Source organism: Cibotium barometz, chromosome 10, assembly GCF_041138505.1.
Source record: "Cibotium barometz isolate CiBa-2024 chromosome 10, ASM4113850v1, whole genome shotgun sequence".
In the NCBI taxonomy this organism is placed as follows: domain Eukaryota; kingdom Viridiplantae; phylum Streptophyta; class Polypodiopsida; order Cyatheales; family Cibotiaceae; genus Cibotium; species Cibotium barometz.
Genome location: NC_141055.1, coordinates 34,264,115 through 34,278,094, shown reverse-complemented (window position 1 = coordinate 34,278,094; position 13,980 = coordinate 34,264,115). Strand labels below are relative to the sequence as shown.

The following is a 13,980-nucleotide window of genomic DNA, read 5'->3' as shown; positions in this document are numbered from 1 at the left end:
TGATCTAGTCTATTAAATATTACTAGTCCTCAACTCGAGTGTTGCTGCGTTATGTAAAAAGGAGGCGAAGCGGCCCCAACAATGAAGCGTTTGAAATTAATTAGCTAGCCGATTGCTCCACTTTCCAGGATTTCTCTTTTCTCTCCTCTCCTTGTGCTGAAAAGGAGAGGCGTCCGCCACTTTTTTCACTTGGACTCATGCTTTTGGGTGCGGACGTTTGTGAATCCAGTAAAACACGAAATGTTATTGCCAACGGTTCCTTCACGGCTTGGTGGGAAAAAAGCAAAAAGCAAGTAGCGAAAGCAGAGAACAGAAAGCCCAACATTTCTGCCTAGAGAGATCAATTGCATATATGCCACCACAGTACGCGTTTCTCTTCATCATCTTCCCTTTTCATTTTCTGACAATTAGGGTTATCTTTTCACAGCATCTTATTCCTCATTTTCACAGAGCTCGGGTTAGGTTACGGTTTTTCTGGCTTGTTACAGGGTGAAAGTTTTTTGTCTTGTTACATGTTTCACAGAGCTAGGGTTAGGGGTTTTTCACAGCAGGTTTTTGTTCAGCTTTCCATAGCCTTTTTTTTGTTTGAAGGGCTGAGAGATGGGTACTCTGGACGCTGAAGGCCATCTCGCGAGGCATGTCGACGACTCTATTGGCGTCATGGTCTACTCCATGATCGGCGAACCTTCTGTTGGAGCTCAGCTGCGTCACTATCTCACCCTTGCCCAGAAGTCTGTGTGTAGCCTCCACGCCCAGCTCAAAGATATGCAGCTCAAGCACCGATCACTGGAGGACAGATACAGTAGAGCTAAGGTGATGGTTTTGGGATTTAATGTGCAATGCATGTTTGTGTCTTCATTTCGCTGCAAACAGAAGATCAGGGTCATATGCTTATGTTCCAACATGCAATTCGGAACACTGTGTGCTTAATTATAAATTTAGGGTTAGGGTTTAGCCCTATTGATTATGGTGTGTTTTCAATATGCTATTCCATCACTACGCTTGCTTTGTGTTTCTCAGGCTTAGGATTAAGGTTTAACATGAGATTCCAAGCTCTTCCTTCCTTACGTGGTTTTTGTGTTTTGAAGTCTGGCACAGAAGTTAAGGGTTAGGATTAGGGCTAGGGAATATGGCATTCTGGTGTAGAGAAATTTCACAACGCTTATAACCGTGATCATCAGCAAATACAAGGAAATGGCACAGAACATTGGGGTTAGGGATGCTCATTTTATTATGCTGTTTTTAGTGTTTTGAAGCTTGTTTTTAGGGTTAGTCAGGGTCAGGATTGGAGTGAGCAAAACAAACCCTTGTGTCATTAGTTCTTGCTTCTGCAGGTGGAGGCCTCTATGAATGCAGCAGCTCTGAGACAAAAGATTGGGGAGTTTGATGTTCTGAAAGGGGCCTATGAGAAGCTGTTGAAGGAATGTGAGCTTTTTCAGAACGACAGGGAGGTGTTTGCGGAGGCAGCAGAGGACGCCGAGGAAAGGAGAGCAGAGGCAGACAAGAGGGCGGCAGAGGCAGAGCTGCGAGCTATCGAGGCAGAGCAGAGAGAGAAGGCGGCAATTAACTTGATTGAAACCATCTTGAAAGCTATGCCCAGAGATAAACTACAGGTAAATGATGCTACCACAGCCCTCTTCTTCTCAATCAACTTTGAACTGTTGTGCTCAAAGCTTTGTGTCTTCTGTTGGTTTCAATACAGACATTTGTATCTCCAGAAGTGAAGGCAAGGTGGGGAATTATCACGGCCACAGAGAACTCCGAGATAAGGTAATTGTCAAGATTTTTAGTAAAGATTCTTTTGGGTATCAAGGTGATGTTCTAGTTGTGCATGTCATTCTGCTTATCATCAACCTTCACGAGGTGGTGTGTATGTGTGTGTCCATGGCTGTAGGGGGAATATGACATGGCTAGTGTTTTTTCTTGTAGCTGCTCACTTTGCAAGAATCACGCAAACGTGGAACAGGATATTACAGATGAAGACTGGGTTTATGATCTGCCTGGAACAGCAAGCAAGCTAAACATCTCCAAACAGGTAAGAGACTAAGCACTACAATAAGGCACCTACACACAACATGTTCAGGCTAAACAATTGTGTCCATGATATGCAAGCCCAACAGGGGGGACTGAGCTTGTTAACACATGGTTTACATGGGTCAATACACAACTAGCTATAATGGCTGGAGTAGGAGTCAACTTGGCCCCATCACACGTGGCACGATTAAACAGGTCTGATGTCAGCCATATTGTGGCTTGAGTAGGAGCTAACTTTACACCCTCATGCATGGTGCTTTTGGGCCCATCTGATGTCGGGGCCAATCAACTTATTAAAGTGCCTGCCCACCCCACCAGTTGTGCTGAATGTGCCAGCAAGCTGAGAATGGATCAAGTAGACAATCATGTATTTTGTGGTGCAGGCAGGTTCGGTTAATGTCGTTGATGCTAAGAGTCCGGCAAGTGTGCTCCATAAAGAGGCTAGGGGAACGAAAAGGGTGCTCTTTGAAGCTTGCAAAGTCAGTGAGGAAATCAGGAATGTGGTTCGGCGGAGGACTGGAAAGAGCACCTTGATGGACAGGGGCAAGCTCACGGGTGCAATAAGCAAGGTTCTCACTTATCAGACTTCTTTATGGTTATGATATTGCCTGCAGTATCCTGTCTTTTCACTTTTTGAGCAGATGAATCATACCCCAGGTTGGCATGCTCCAGGCTTTGAGCCCAGACGAGAAGGAGAATTTTAATCATCTGGAAGCAGAAGCAAGAGCCAAAATAGAGTAACTTTCATGTCTTTATTGCTCTTTTCTGTTGTCATGGTTCAAATTTGGCACAGCTGCCCCCCAACAAAACATATGCAAGTTGTTATCTCTGTAGTCCATTATGATGGGTTGTGATGGTGTGTCCAGGGAGGCAGCTCGGTCCGACAATGAAACGGCTAGATATTTGGCAGATTTGTTGGTGATTTTGAAGAGAAACCTTGTGAAGGCGGAGGCTGAGGTATGGAAGGGAAATGGAATTTGGACATAACTGTTTTTAGGATGCATACACATGAATCAGTTTTCGCTCCTTTGTATATCACTGACTGGGATTAAGATGTATTGCAGGGTGACCTCATATTCACAAGGTACTGTGAGATTCACAAGCTATTGATGGATACACTTGTGACATTTGGCATCCTCCCCCAGATATTTGAGGGAAAGGTGGTGGCTGCTTCAAATGATACATTTGAAGAACATGACAGCTGAATCGAATGAGTGAGATTTTCTACTGCAATTTTGACATGGGAAGGATCAAGTAGCAGTAATTCAATCATAGGGTGAAGCAAATCAAGTGTACATGGTACAATCAAGCAGCGGTTGTACAATGTACATTAAAGAGGAACAGAAGTTTTGCAAGCATTGATGTCCCTTACACATCTTACAACAACACAAGAACAAATTCGAGGCTGGAATCCACCTGGGGGTGAGGTTGGCGTGGGGGGCAGGGGCAGGGGGACAATGTTATATGGTCACGGGTGCATTAACTGTGGTTCATAAGGCAACTTTGCTATACCAATCATATGGTCTGCCTTAACATGCACATAACAGAATGTGCTCACATGAACCTAGTCTATGTTGCTGGCATTGCAAAATCTATATCTATGTGCTCAACGTGGCACATAACAGAGTATGCTCACAATGAACTCTCTATGTTGCTGGTAATGCAAAATCTATTCGTCATGGTGGAGTCTTGATTCTTCCTTTGTAACAGTTCAAATCTATGGGTGGTCCTGAGTTCGAGCCTCTGCTGGCGCTCTCTTGAGTGACCTTTCTTACCGGGCTCTTAACTGCCCTCGGGCAGGCTCATGTATGCACTTACAGAAGGAACTACTACTAGAAAAAAAGAAAGCCTTCTGCGATGAAGACTGGCATTGTAGTGCTCTGATGAAGCCTTGTATACAACATTCTTGGCATCATAGTACTTGATGTACTTGTTGATGCTGTGGGTAATCTGGTTAGCTGCAGCACATTTGCATGTTTTTAACAAAACAAACTTGCTGAGTTTTATGCCATTGAAGCTTGAGGAATTGCAATCTTGTTAATGGAGGCCCGGCTGCACAAATTAACAAGTCGTTTGATGAAAACACAAAATCCAGCCCAACACAATTTCTTGAAAACTTTGAGGATATACTTGCTTGGGAGGATAAACCAAGTTCTCAAGAAATAACGTGATTAGATTCTAGGAATGCTTGTAAATCAAATTTACATTTACCTTCTAGGCAAGAAAGAGGAAATGCTTGAATATTAACCTCCCAATGCAGATATATCATTCCTTTGTTATGAAAAATAGTAGTTGTTTCCCATGGTCAAAGCCAAAGGACCAAAACAATGGTACCTATCCCATGGAATTGCCCATGAAATTCTCTTATGCCAAACATCTCCTCATCATCCACATTGGGGTAATTCATGTGTTTTAGGTCAAATCCTCTGGAGCTTGCGTTTTCCAAAGTCTCAAGATGAGGCAATAGGGACAAGTACAATTCCAAATCCCCCATGGATGGAAGGCTCCACTCTCCTTCTCCCCAAGGGAAAGGTAACAATCTCTAGCCTCGCGGAAGAATCATTGGAAAGTAGGTATGCAGGTGTTATGATACGTCCAAGGTACTCGAGAGTTACGGCATCACTATGCTACGGGTAAGAACTGTAGTAGTTTTTGTGGCAACTGAGATGGGGTAGGTGATTTAGACACCATGTATGTAATAACAGGGTATTGTTTTTTCCTTGGATGCATTTCTTGGATTAGTAAGAAACACCCCACTATTGCACACTTATCGACACAGACTAGGTACAAAGCTGCATGCTTTGCATCATGTGAGGCATTGTGATTGAGGGTGATTCTACAAGATATGGGACCCTTACAAAAGCAGCCTACAATGTTATAATTGACAAGCAGAGTTGCATGGGTGTTGGTCGGAATCTTGTGTTACATGATCGTACAAAATATAATGAGATTCAATATCATTTTGTGTGCAGGGTGGTTGGTCCTCGTAGGTGAGGGCATGATGAACAACTACTCCCGTAAGGGAAGACTTGGGCCTGGAAGCCCTTGTCAAGGTGAGTACAAATGAATAAGAGCTGTTGGTCGGAATCTTGTGTTACATGATCGTACAAAATATAATGAGATTCAATATCATTTTGTGTGCAGGGTGGTTGGTCCTCGTAGGTGAGGGCATGATGAACAACTACTCCCATAAGGGAAGACTTGGGCCTGGAAGCCCTTGTCAAGGTGAGTACAAATGAATAAGAGCTTGGCTTTTATAGCCCCTACAGGAGCTGGCCAACTTGCTCTTATAAAGACTCACGACTAGCTAAAAATAAACATGTGGAGAATGGGTGGCCAACCCTACAACCAAGGGCCTTGAACATGAGGGAAAAATATGGTGTTGCTCGGGATAAATCTGGGAACCCCTAACTTGGGCACACTACCAGGAGATGAATAATGCTAACATCCCCTCTTAGATCTTGGGAGAGAAATCGACCCAAAAGGAAACCTCCAAAGCAAGTCGAGATGTCGATCTGCTCCCGCCTCTGCCACTTACTCCAAGAAATTGCTCCCGATCGAGAAGTCAAGCAAAATCCAAAAAATGAACCACTAGATGTCCATATCTCCAACCCAATCTGTGTCACACTTGTCCACACAATGTGCTCCCTCTTCAGTCCAAGAAAGGATGTCGTCTAACTCTACCTCCAAGAAAAAAAAAATCTGCTCCTTAGAGAACATTACCAAACTATCTCCCTGTTGGCACCCCCTCTAGACACCCTACAGGCCCACAATGTCTACATCAGCCTTGCTACTCAAGCCTCCAACTCTGAGCTGACAATCCTGCCGGCACCTGACCTTTAAAACATGTATCCATAACTCGCCGTCGCGTGATGAGACTACTACTCACACACCCCTATGAGTCACACAATCACATGGCAACACCCCTGTGAGACTACTACTCACACACCCCTATGAGTCACACAATCACATGGCAACACCCCTTGAGCTCTTTGGTGTTAACTATGGCACTAAGCTCAGGAAAGCCCTCCTACCAAAACTTGACACCCCCAGCTGGCAAGCTCCCAACCAACCAATCACATGTCCATGTGGAACCAACCATCCACAACTCATCATCCCAAAACATAATCTGATGTCAATCATCTGCTTCAAACTGCTGCTCCACTGGTACCTATCTGTATCCAATGAACTTGTACACCTGCCATGCATCCTATACCCATCTTGCAACTGAGCAAGTACCTGTGAACCTCGACAACAGCTCTCATCACCAAATGACCTAGCTTGACTCTGCACTTTGAATGTTGATTTCAACATGTACACCATGCTCCCAAATCAATGCTCATCCTAGGGATGAAGACTCCTGTGCCTGTACCCTGTGCCTGTACCCTGTAATCCAGAAGGCCATCTCTCGGGGAATAGGAGTGGCTCACCTTGCCAAGTAACCACATCCCCCTCTCAAGGTGAACACCCTGAGAACCTAAAGGAAACACCTGTACACTAGCAAAACTATGCTGAATTGGCACAAACTCATAGACCCCCTCTGGTATCGAGAAAGGACTAACTGTCTTCCACACACATCTCGAGGATGTGAATCCAAGTGTGCACCCATGCGTCTGAAAACTTTGACAAAGCAAAGATTTGCCAAGTAAGGGCTCAAGGCCATGTGGGAAGGCACCATTCCTAAAAAAAACACCTACCTCCACTGCCTCCAAAAATGCAGATGAGATAATGCAAAAAAAAAAAACGTTGCTGTAACCAACCGGCAGCACGTGTACCAAGAAGAAGAGAGGGTAGAGGAAAACACAACACCTCCTCTGGAAAAAACCGTAGCCATGCTACCCAGCACCTCCTCTGGAGAAAAACGCAGCCATGCTGCCCAACACCTCCTCTGTGTTGAAAGAACGGTAGAGGGAGAGGAGACACACACACAGGAGCAAACCCTAATGTATATTGCAAACCCTAACCATAGAGGGAAGCCATGTCTCCACTCTCACACAAAGCATAATGCACTAATCCATAATCCACACAACACACAATGAGTTGTGTCCACACTCTACTAACCCTAGCTAATGTCCACACACTATGACCAGCTGGACACGCGGTCATTTATGTCTCACACATGTTCCTACCTAATCTGCCGGCACATAGCATAGCTGGCTCACACTGACATCGAGCTTGAATCTCAACAGCCCCTCTCAAGCTCATGATGTACTGCCGATGAAGATGTAGATGAGCTTGGGATATCAAGACTCTCAACACTCCCCCTCAAGCTCATCCCATGTACTCCCAACATAGTCCGGAAGTACTCAAACTTCTCCCTGCTAAGTGGCTTCGTAAAGATATCAGCCACCTGCTCATCAGTCTTCACATACTGAAGATCAACTGTACCATCCAGCACCTTCTCTCTGACAAAGTGATAATGGACCTCTATGTGTTTGGTCCTCGCATGGAACACTGGATTCTTTGCCAACTGTATACTGCTCATGTTGTCACAATGAATGACAACTTTACCATCAAGAGGCTCACATAAATCTGTCAACAGACTCTTTAACCATATAGCCTCACAAGTAGCAATGGCTGCACCCCTGTACTCAGCCTCTGTACTGGATAAAGCAACTGTAGGTTGCTTCTTGCTACTCCAACTCACCACAGCACTTCCAAGTGTAAAAGCATATCCACTAGTAGACCTCCTGTCATATGCGCTACCTGCCCAATTAGCATCTGTGTAGCCATGTATGTCCAAGCTTTTACCACTCTCATAAAATAGACCATAATGTGTTGTGGTTTTCACATATCTCATGATGCGTCTCACTGCATCCAAATGAGGCTTTCTGGGGCTCTGCATAAACTGACTCACTAGTCCCACAGCATAACTCAAATCCGGGCGTGCGATAGTCATATATATGAGACTACCAACCATCTTCCTGTACATAGAAGGATCATCCAATTCCTCGCCATAATCATCCTGCAACTTCACATTTTGCTCCAATGGTGTACTCATAGGCTTACACCCTGTCATGCCATACTTTGCCAACATATCCAATGCATATTGGCGCTGTACTAACCAAGTACCTGCATAATCTTCGACCACTTCAATTCCAAGGAAGTATCTCAACTCACCAAGATCTTTCATGTCAAATTGCCCACTCAAAGCTTTCTTGACATGCATCACATCTGCACCATGATCACCTGTGATAATCAAGTCATCCACATAGATGACTAGTAAAACAATCCCATGCTGTGTCTTCTTCACATAGAGTGATCTGCTGTAGAAATCTGAAAACCAAGTGAGATAAGATATCTGCTCATCTTATCACTCCAGGCACGAGGTGCTTGCTTTAGACCATACAATGCCTTTTTCACTATGCATATGTGAGTGGGATGTACATACCCTTCTGGCTGTGCCATGTACACTTCCTCTTGTAGATCTCCATTTAGAAATGCATTCTTGACATCCATCTGATGCATTTCCCAGCCATTAGCTACAGCCATAGCAATGACTGGTCTCACTGTGCCCATCTTAGCCACTGGACTAAACGTCTCATCATAGTCCAATCCTTGGGTCTGTGCATAACCCTTTGCTACCAATCTTGCTTTATGTCTTTCAATCGAACCATCAGATTTGCACTTCACTTTGTAAACCCATTTACATCCAATAACATTCTTGTCCTTTGGTAATGCAACCAAGTCCCATGTATCATTATGGACCAATGCGTCCATCTCAACATCCATTGCTTTCTCCCATACATGCTCTCCAATAGCCTCTGTATAGCATGTAGGTTCCACATGCTTCACCATAGATGTCATATATGCATAGTGCATAGCAAAATCTCGATATGTCAATCTGTCAACAGGATATCTGACTCTCTGGGATCTCCGCAATGCATGCGGGTCACTCTGTACACCTGTAACTCTAGCATGTGGTGGCACATATCTATCCTGCCTAGCACCAGGTGTGCATAAAACAGGTATGCCAAGCTCCTCATCCAAACTCTCTGAACTAGATGACTCATAACCTGTGATTCCAATTCCTTCGACCTTCTTCTTTCCTTTATCCATGGCACTACTCCCAGTGCTCACACTCTTATGCCTCAAACGTCCTGACCATGGACGTACACTGCTACTCTCAGCCTCTGTTGTTGGCCCAGACATAGTAGTAGAACTAGAACTTGCTTGTGGCAAGTTCATAGGCACATTAGCCTCAAGTGACTCAATGACTCCCTCATCTTTTGCTTTGTACCAACTAGCAAGCTCATCAAACACCACATCACGTGAGATGACCACTTGTCTAGTTTGTGGATTATAACATTTGTATGCCTTTCGATCCTGTGCATATCCAACAAATACACATTTCTCTGCCTTAGGATCCAACTTCCTTCTTCTTTCATCAGGCACATGTACATAAGCTATGCATCCAAAAACTTTGAGATGTCCAATGTCTGGCCTATAACCTGTAAGCCGCATCTCTGGCGTGCTTCCATGAATGGCTGCTGTAGGTGTTTTGTTCAGTATATACACTGCAGTAGCACATGCTTCTGCCTAATAGTAATCTGGCATGCTCTTTTCATTAAGCATTGCCCTAGCCACTTCACATATGACTCTATTCTTTCTCTCAGCCACACCATTCTGCTGAGGTGTATACCTGCAAGTCAATTGTCTTCTTATTCCATGCTTCCTCAAGAAATGCTCAAAAGCCTTTAAGGTGTATTCACCACCTCCATCTGTTCTCAAACATTTAATCCAACAGTCATATTGCTTTTCCGCAAAAGCTTTGAAATCCATGAACTTTTCTAACACTTCACTCTTCTCTTTCAGAAAGTATATCCATGTCATCCTGCTGAAATCATCTATGAATGTAACATAGTATAAACTGCCTTTGATAGATGGGTTTTGTGCAGGGCCCCATACATCACTATGTACGATCTCAAGTGGCCTGCTACTCATATTTCCTTCTCTAGGAAACCTCAACCTTGCCTGCTTTCCAAACTGACAGGCTTCACAAACATGCATATGTCCATCATATTTGAACCTAGGCAATCCACTGACAATGCCTCTTGTTTGCATGTTCTTTAATCTCTGTATATTGACATGTCCAATCCTCTTATGCCACATATCAATGTCCTGTATCACATTTTTACTTTTGGAGAACATGGCTGATTTTAGCTCAGGAATTCCAGCATCTAGCTTAAACAATCTGCCTTCTTTCTTTCCTTTAGCAATCACTCTACATCCATGTCTGAAATCTTCAACGAAGCATCCATGCTCGTTGAAACGAACCTGTAATCCCTGTTCCACCATTTGACCAACTGAGGCCAAGCTCTTTGTGATAGAAGGCACGTATAACACATCAGACATAGACCACTTTGTTTGACCATTATGCATGACCAATGGTACACTTCCAACATGTGTAATGACATGCTGGGTATCATCACATGTTTCCACATAGCCTTTTACATCCATAGGCTTCATATGCTCAAACCATTCACCATGACATGTCATATGGTTTGATGCTCCTGAGTCCATATACCACCACGTCCTCGTGATTTCCTCAACCAACAAGAGTGAAACCAACTCATCAAAGTCAGGTAGACTTGTACTCCTCACTGAGATAGATGTATCAAAAGATTTGTATTCCTTGCCAAGACCACGCAAGGTAATATCCAAATCATCATCAGGCATGGGGGCATTTATTGTGGCCAATGCATCTGCAAACTTCTTGATTTCTTGCACATAATCATGTATGCTCCTTTTATTCCTTTTTACATTATGTATCTGCTGTCGCAACTGAGACTTGCGAGCACTCGTATCTGTATCAAACATCTTGACCAAAGTATCCCATGCATCTTTGGGATTCTCAGCATCCTATATGTGTATGAGCATAGCATCAGAAATACATATAGACAGATAATGCAGCACTTTGAATGCTCTCTCTGACCATTGCTTATGAGCAATAAGCTGCGATGTGTAGGTTGTCGAGGTAGCTCAGGCTCAGCTCAGCACCTGTAATGAGATTCCAAAATCCTTTCCCTTTCAAGAAACTCTTTATCATGTACTTCCATGCCTGGAAGTTCTTCCTATCCAGCTTTTCACCAACAATCTGAACTGGATTATCCGACATGTTTGCTCAATGCATACACCTTCCGTACACTTCAAATCTGTAAATGAGCCTTCCTCAGCTCAACCACACTCCAATGAATGTTCCAGATACTCCAAGGTATCCAACAAACTCCAAATTTGATGTAGAAAATCAACCTGTAATCATCCAAGATGAATTGGCTCACGTAGTCCGAGATACCCTGAATTGACACGCCTTCCAAGGCTCCAAATCACAATGTTATGGTGCAATCAAGTATGGGAAACTTGCATTGACACCTAATCAACCTCAATGTTGAGTATCAACACCATCTGACATGTGTACATCAATTTTCGAAAACCCCTTTCTCTGTTTTTGGAAAAACCAAAAAACACAAAAAAAAACCAGTAGAAAATTTGCTCTAATTCCTTCAATATTTGTCCAAATTGAGCAACCAGGCATTCATTAGCTTAGCAATAGTGTCCATCAACTCCATGTAAGAGGAATTTGTCCAATTGTATAAGACCAAAGATTAATTGCTCAATTAAAAATGCTCTGTTTCTCTGCAACCAGTGGACAGCCTATTTTAATCAGCTCATTCCCAGCTCAATTAGGCATAATTGACCAAAAAAATCACATAGCCCTCTTCTCCAAAGTGTATAGCATCCAATTGCTAAAGCAATTGTGGAAGGGAAAAGCAACCAATGAGAATTTGATCTCCTCGTAGGCAAAAAGTACAAAATCTGCTCTGTTTTCCCTGTTCTGGCTGCGTTGCCTGCAAATGAGGCCTTTGGGAGTGATTAGATTGCTAATTGATGAGCTAAACAAGTCCCCAACACACTTGGGTATGTGTGCAATCCACCAATGGTTGAATTTTTACCAAAAAACACACTCCAAATGCATCAATTTTGGGCTTCCTTCTCTCTGTTTTGTGAGAGCTCAAAAACCAGAGTTTTTCACACTTTGAAATGCATTCAAATTGCTCCAAAATTTGTTCAAGGCTTGCACATGGGTTGCCAATACATCCCTCTTTGTCAAATACATATGTCTTTTGCCAGTTTTACATGTATTTCCACCATACATCAATGTTCCCAAGCTTTAATGGAAAGCTTCAAAAACCAGAATTTTTCTTTGCTTTGATTTGCTTTGTTTTTGCCTGTATCACCTGCAATCCACTCAAGGATGTTTAGAAGACCTTACCCGGTAGGCCAAGCTCTTAGATCTGATAGTATTTGGTGTGCTCCAAGCTTCACAGCTCCAATGGCAAGCTTCACAGTTTCTCTTCACAGCTTCTTCTCCCTCTTCTCTTCACTCACTCATAAACCCTAATAAATAGCACAAGGCTCTGATACCATGTTGAAAGAACGGTAGAGGGGGAGGAGACACACACACAGGAGCAAACCCTAATATATATTGCAAACCCTAACCATAGAGGGAAGCCATGTCCACTCTCACACAAAGCATAATGCACTAATCCATAATCCACACAACACACAATGAGTTGTGTCCACACTCTACTAACCCTAGCTAATGTCCACACACTATGACCAGCTGGACACGCGGTCATTTATGTCTCACACATGTTCCTACCTAATCTGCCAGCACATAGCATAGCTGGCTCACACTGACATCGAGCTTGAATCTCAACACACTGGAAAGAAACGCAGCCATGCTGCCCAACACCTCCTTCAAGTAAGAAACACAGCCATGCTGCCCAGCACCTCCTTCAGGAACGAAACACAGCCATGCTGCCCAGCACCTCCTTCAGGAAAGAAACGTAGCCATGCTGCCTAGCACCTCCTCCACACAGCAGTATTTAAAAAAAACGCAGAAATCCTTCTCTCAACAAAAAATGCCAGAACACCTTGTGTAGAACAGCCTCAACCTGGTGCTCTGATACCATGTCAGAGTGCGCAGCAGAAAGCATGAGACATAGGCACACAGAGAAAGAAATGAATTTGCATAATGAAGAAGAAGCAATGATACAAACAGCCCTGTGTAAAGGGTGGTCCCTATAGGTGAGGGCATGATGAACAACTACTCTCATAAGGGAGGACCCGAGCTTGTAAGCCCCTGTCAAGGTGAGTACAAATGAATAAGAGCCTGGCTTTTATAGCCCCTATAGGAGCTCACCGACTTGCTCTTAAAAAGACTCACGACTAGCTAAAAATTAACATGTGGAAAATGGGTAACCAACTCTACAACCAAGGGCCCTAAACACGAGGGAAAAATATGGCGTTGCCTAGGATAAATCTAGGCACCCCTAATACATAACTTGGGCACACTACCAGGAGATGAATAATGCTAACACAAGCTCATCATGATCAGGGAGGTCAAGATGGTCTCTAACAATAAAGGATCGTGTAGACATCCTCATAAAGGCTCTTAGCAAGGACCAGATAGAGTGGCACCTTCATCGACTTAACATTACATCAGAGAGATAATTGAGGGGGGTGTTGGATATTAATGCTCCACCCTCATATTGTATTACCCAGGCCTTGACTCGCTCATGTCTATATGGCCCTCGCGGATGGTGGCACCAACTATGACCACAAGTCTATGCTATCATGTCATGGTTGCTCTATGTACACATACCTTTATAGATACACGACTAACCTCATCCACACAGTTCACGAGTCATTACTATGAGTTTACTCCCTAGCTTCTACTAGCATACAACCTCCATCTTAGTAGTTCCACATCAATCATTGAAGCTCCCTTCACATGAGCACATGGATGTGGGTCTTTGCCATCTATTGTCTATCACTTCTATAATATAGTATTCTTCTCTATCTGTGTTATTGTGCATTTTAAGTTTTAAAGTTTTATGCTATGAAAGATTCTACTTATTGTGAGTGTATAGTATTCTTCTA

At 43.5% G+C, this 13,980-nt stretch overlaps 1 protein-coding gene across 2 annotated transcripts; it reads left to right on the top strand.

Annotated features, from left to right (window-relative positions):
• Positions 1-279: 279 nt before the first annotated feature.
• On the top strand, positions 280-4,002 carry LOC147634823 (uncharacterized). 2 transcript variants are annotated; one of them, XM_086804011.1, is made up of 9 exons: positions 280-363; positions 592-813; positions 1,335-1,613; positions 1,703-1,770; positions 1,930-2,035; positions 2,418-2,603; positions 2,692-2,771; positions 2,901-2,991; positions 3,099-4,002. In XM_086804011.1, the coding sequence occupies exons 2-9, from the start codon at positions 601-603 to the stop codon at positions 3,237-3,239; spliced, it is 1,164 nt and encodes a 387-aa protein (XP_086660137.1). In that variant the 5' UTR covers positions 280-363; positions 592-600; the 3' UTR covers positions 3,240-4,002. The 2 variants fall into 2 exon arrangements, with proteins under 2 accessions (XP_086660137.1, XP_086660138.1); XM_086804012.1 differs by lacking the exon at positions 280-363 and having other exon boundaries at positions 438-813; positions 2,707-2,771.
• Positions 4,003-13,980: the final 9,978 nt, after the last annotated feature.

What these genes read in the sequence shown, in the direction of transcription:
- LOC147634823 (XM_086804011.1), top strand. Translation starts at nt 601, where the DNA reads ATGGGTACTCTGGACGCTGAAGGCCATCTCGCGAGGCATGTCGACGAC. An exon ending in ACAGAGAACTCCGAGATAAG is followed by an intron (nt 1,771 to 1,929) that starts GTAATTGTCAAG and finishes TTTTTCTTGTAG; the next exon opens with CTGCTCACTTTGCAAGAATC. An exon ending in GAAGCAAGAGCCAAAATAGA is followed by an intron (nt 2,772 to 2,900) that starts GTAACTTTCATG and finishes TGGTGTGTCCAG; the next exon opens with GGAGGCAGCTCGGTCCGACA.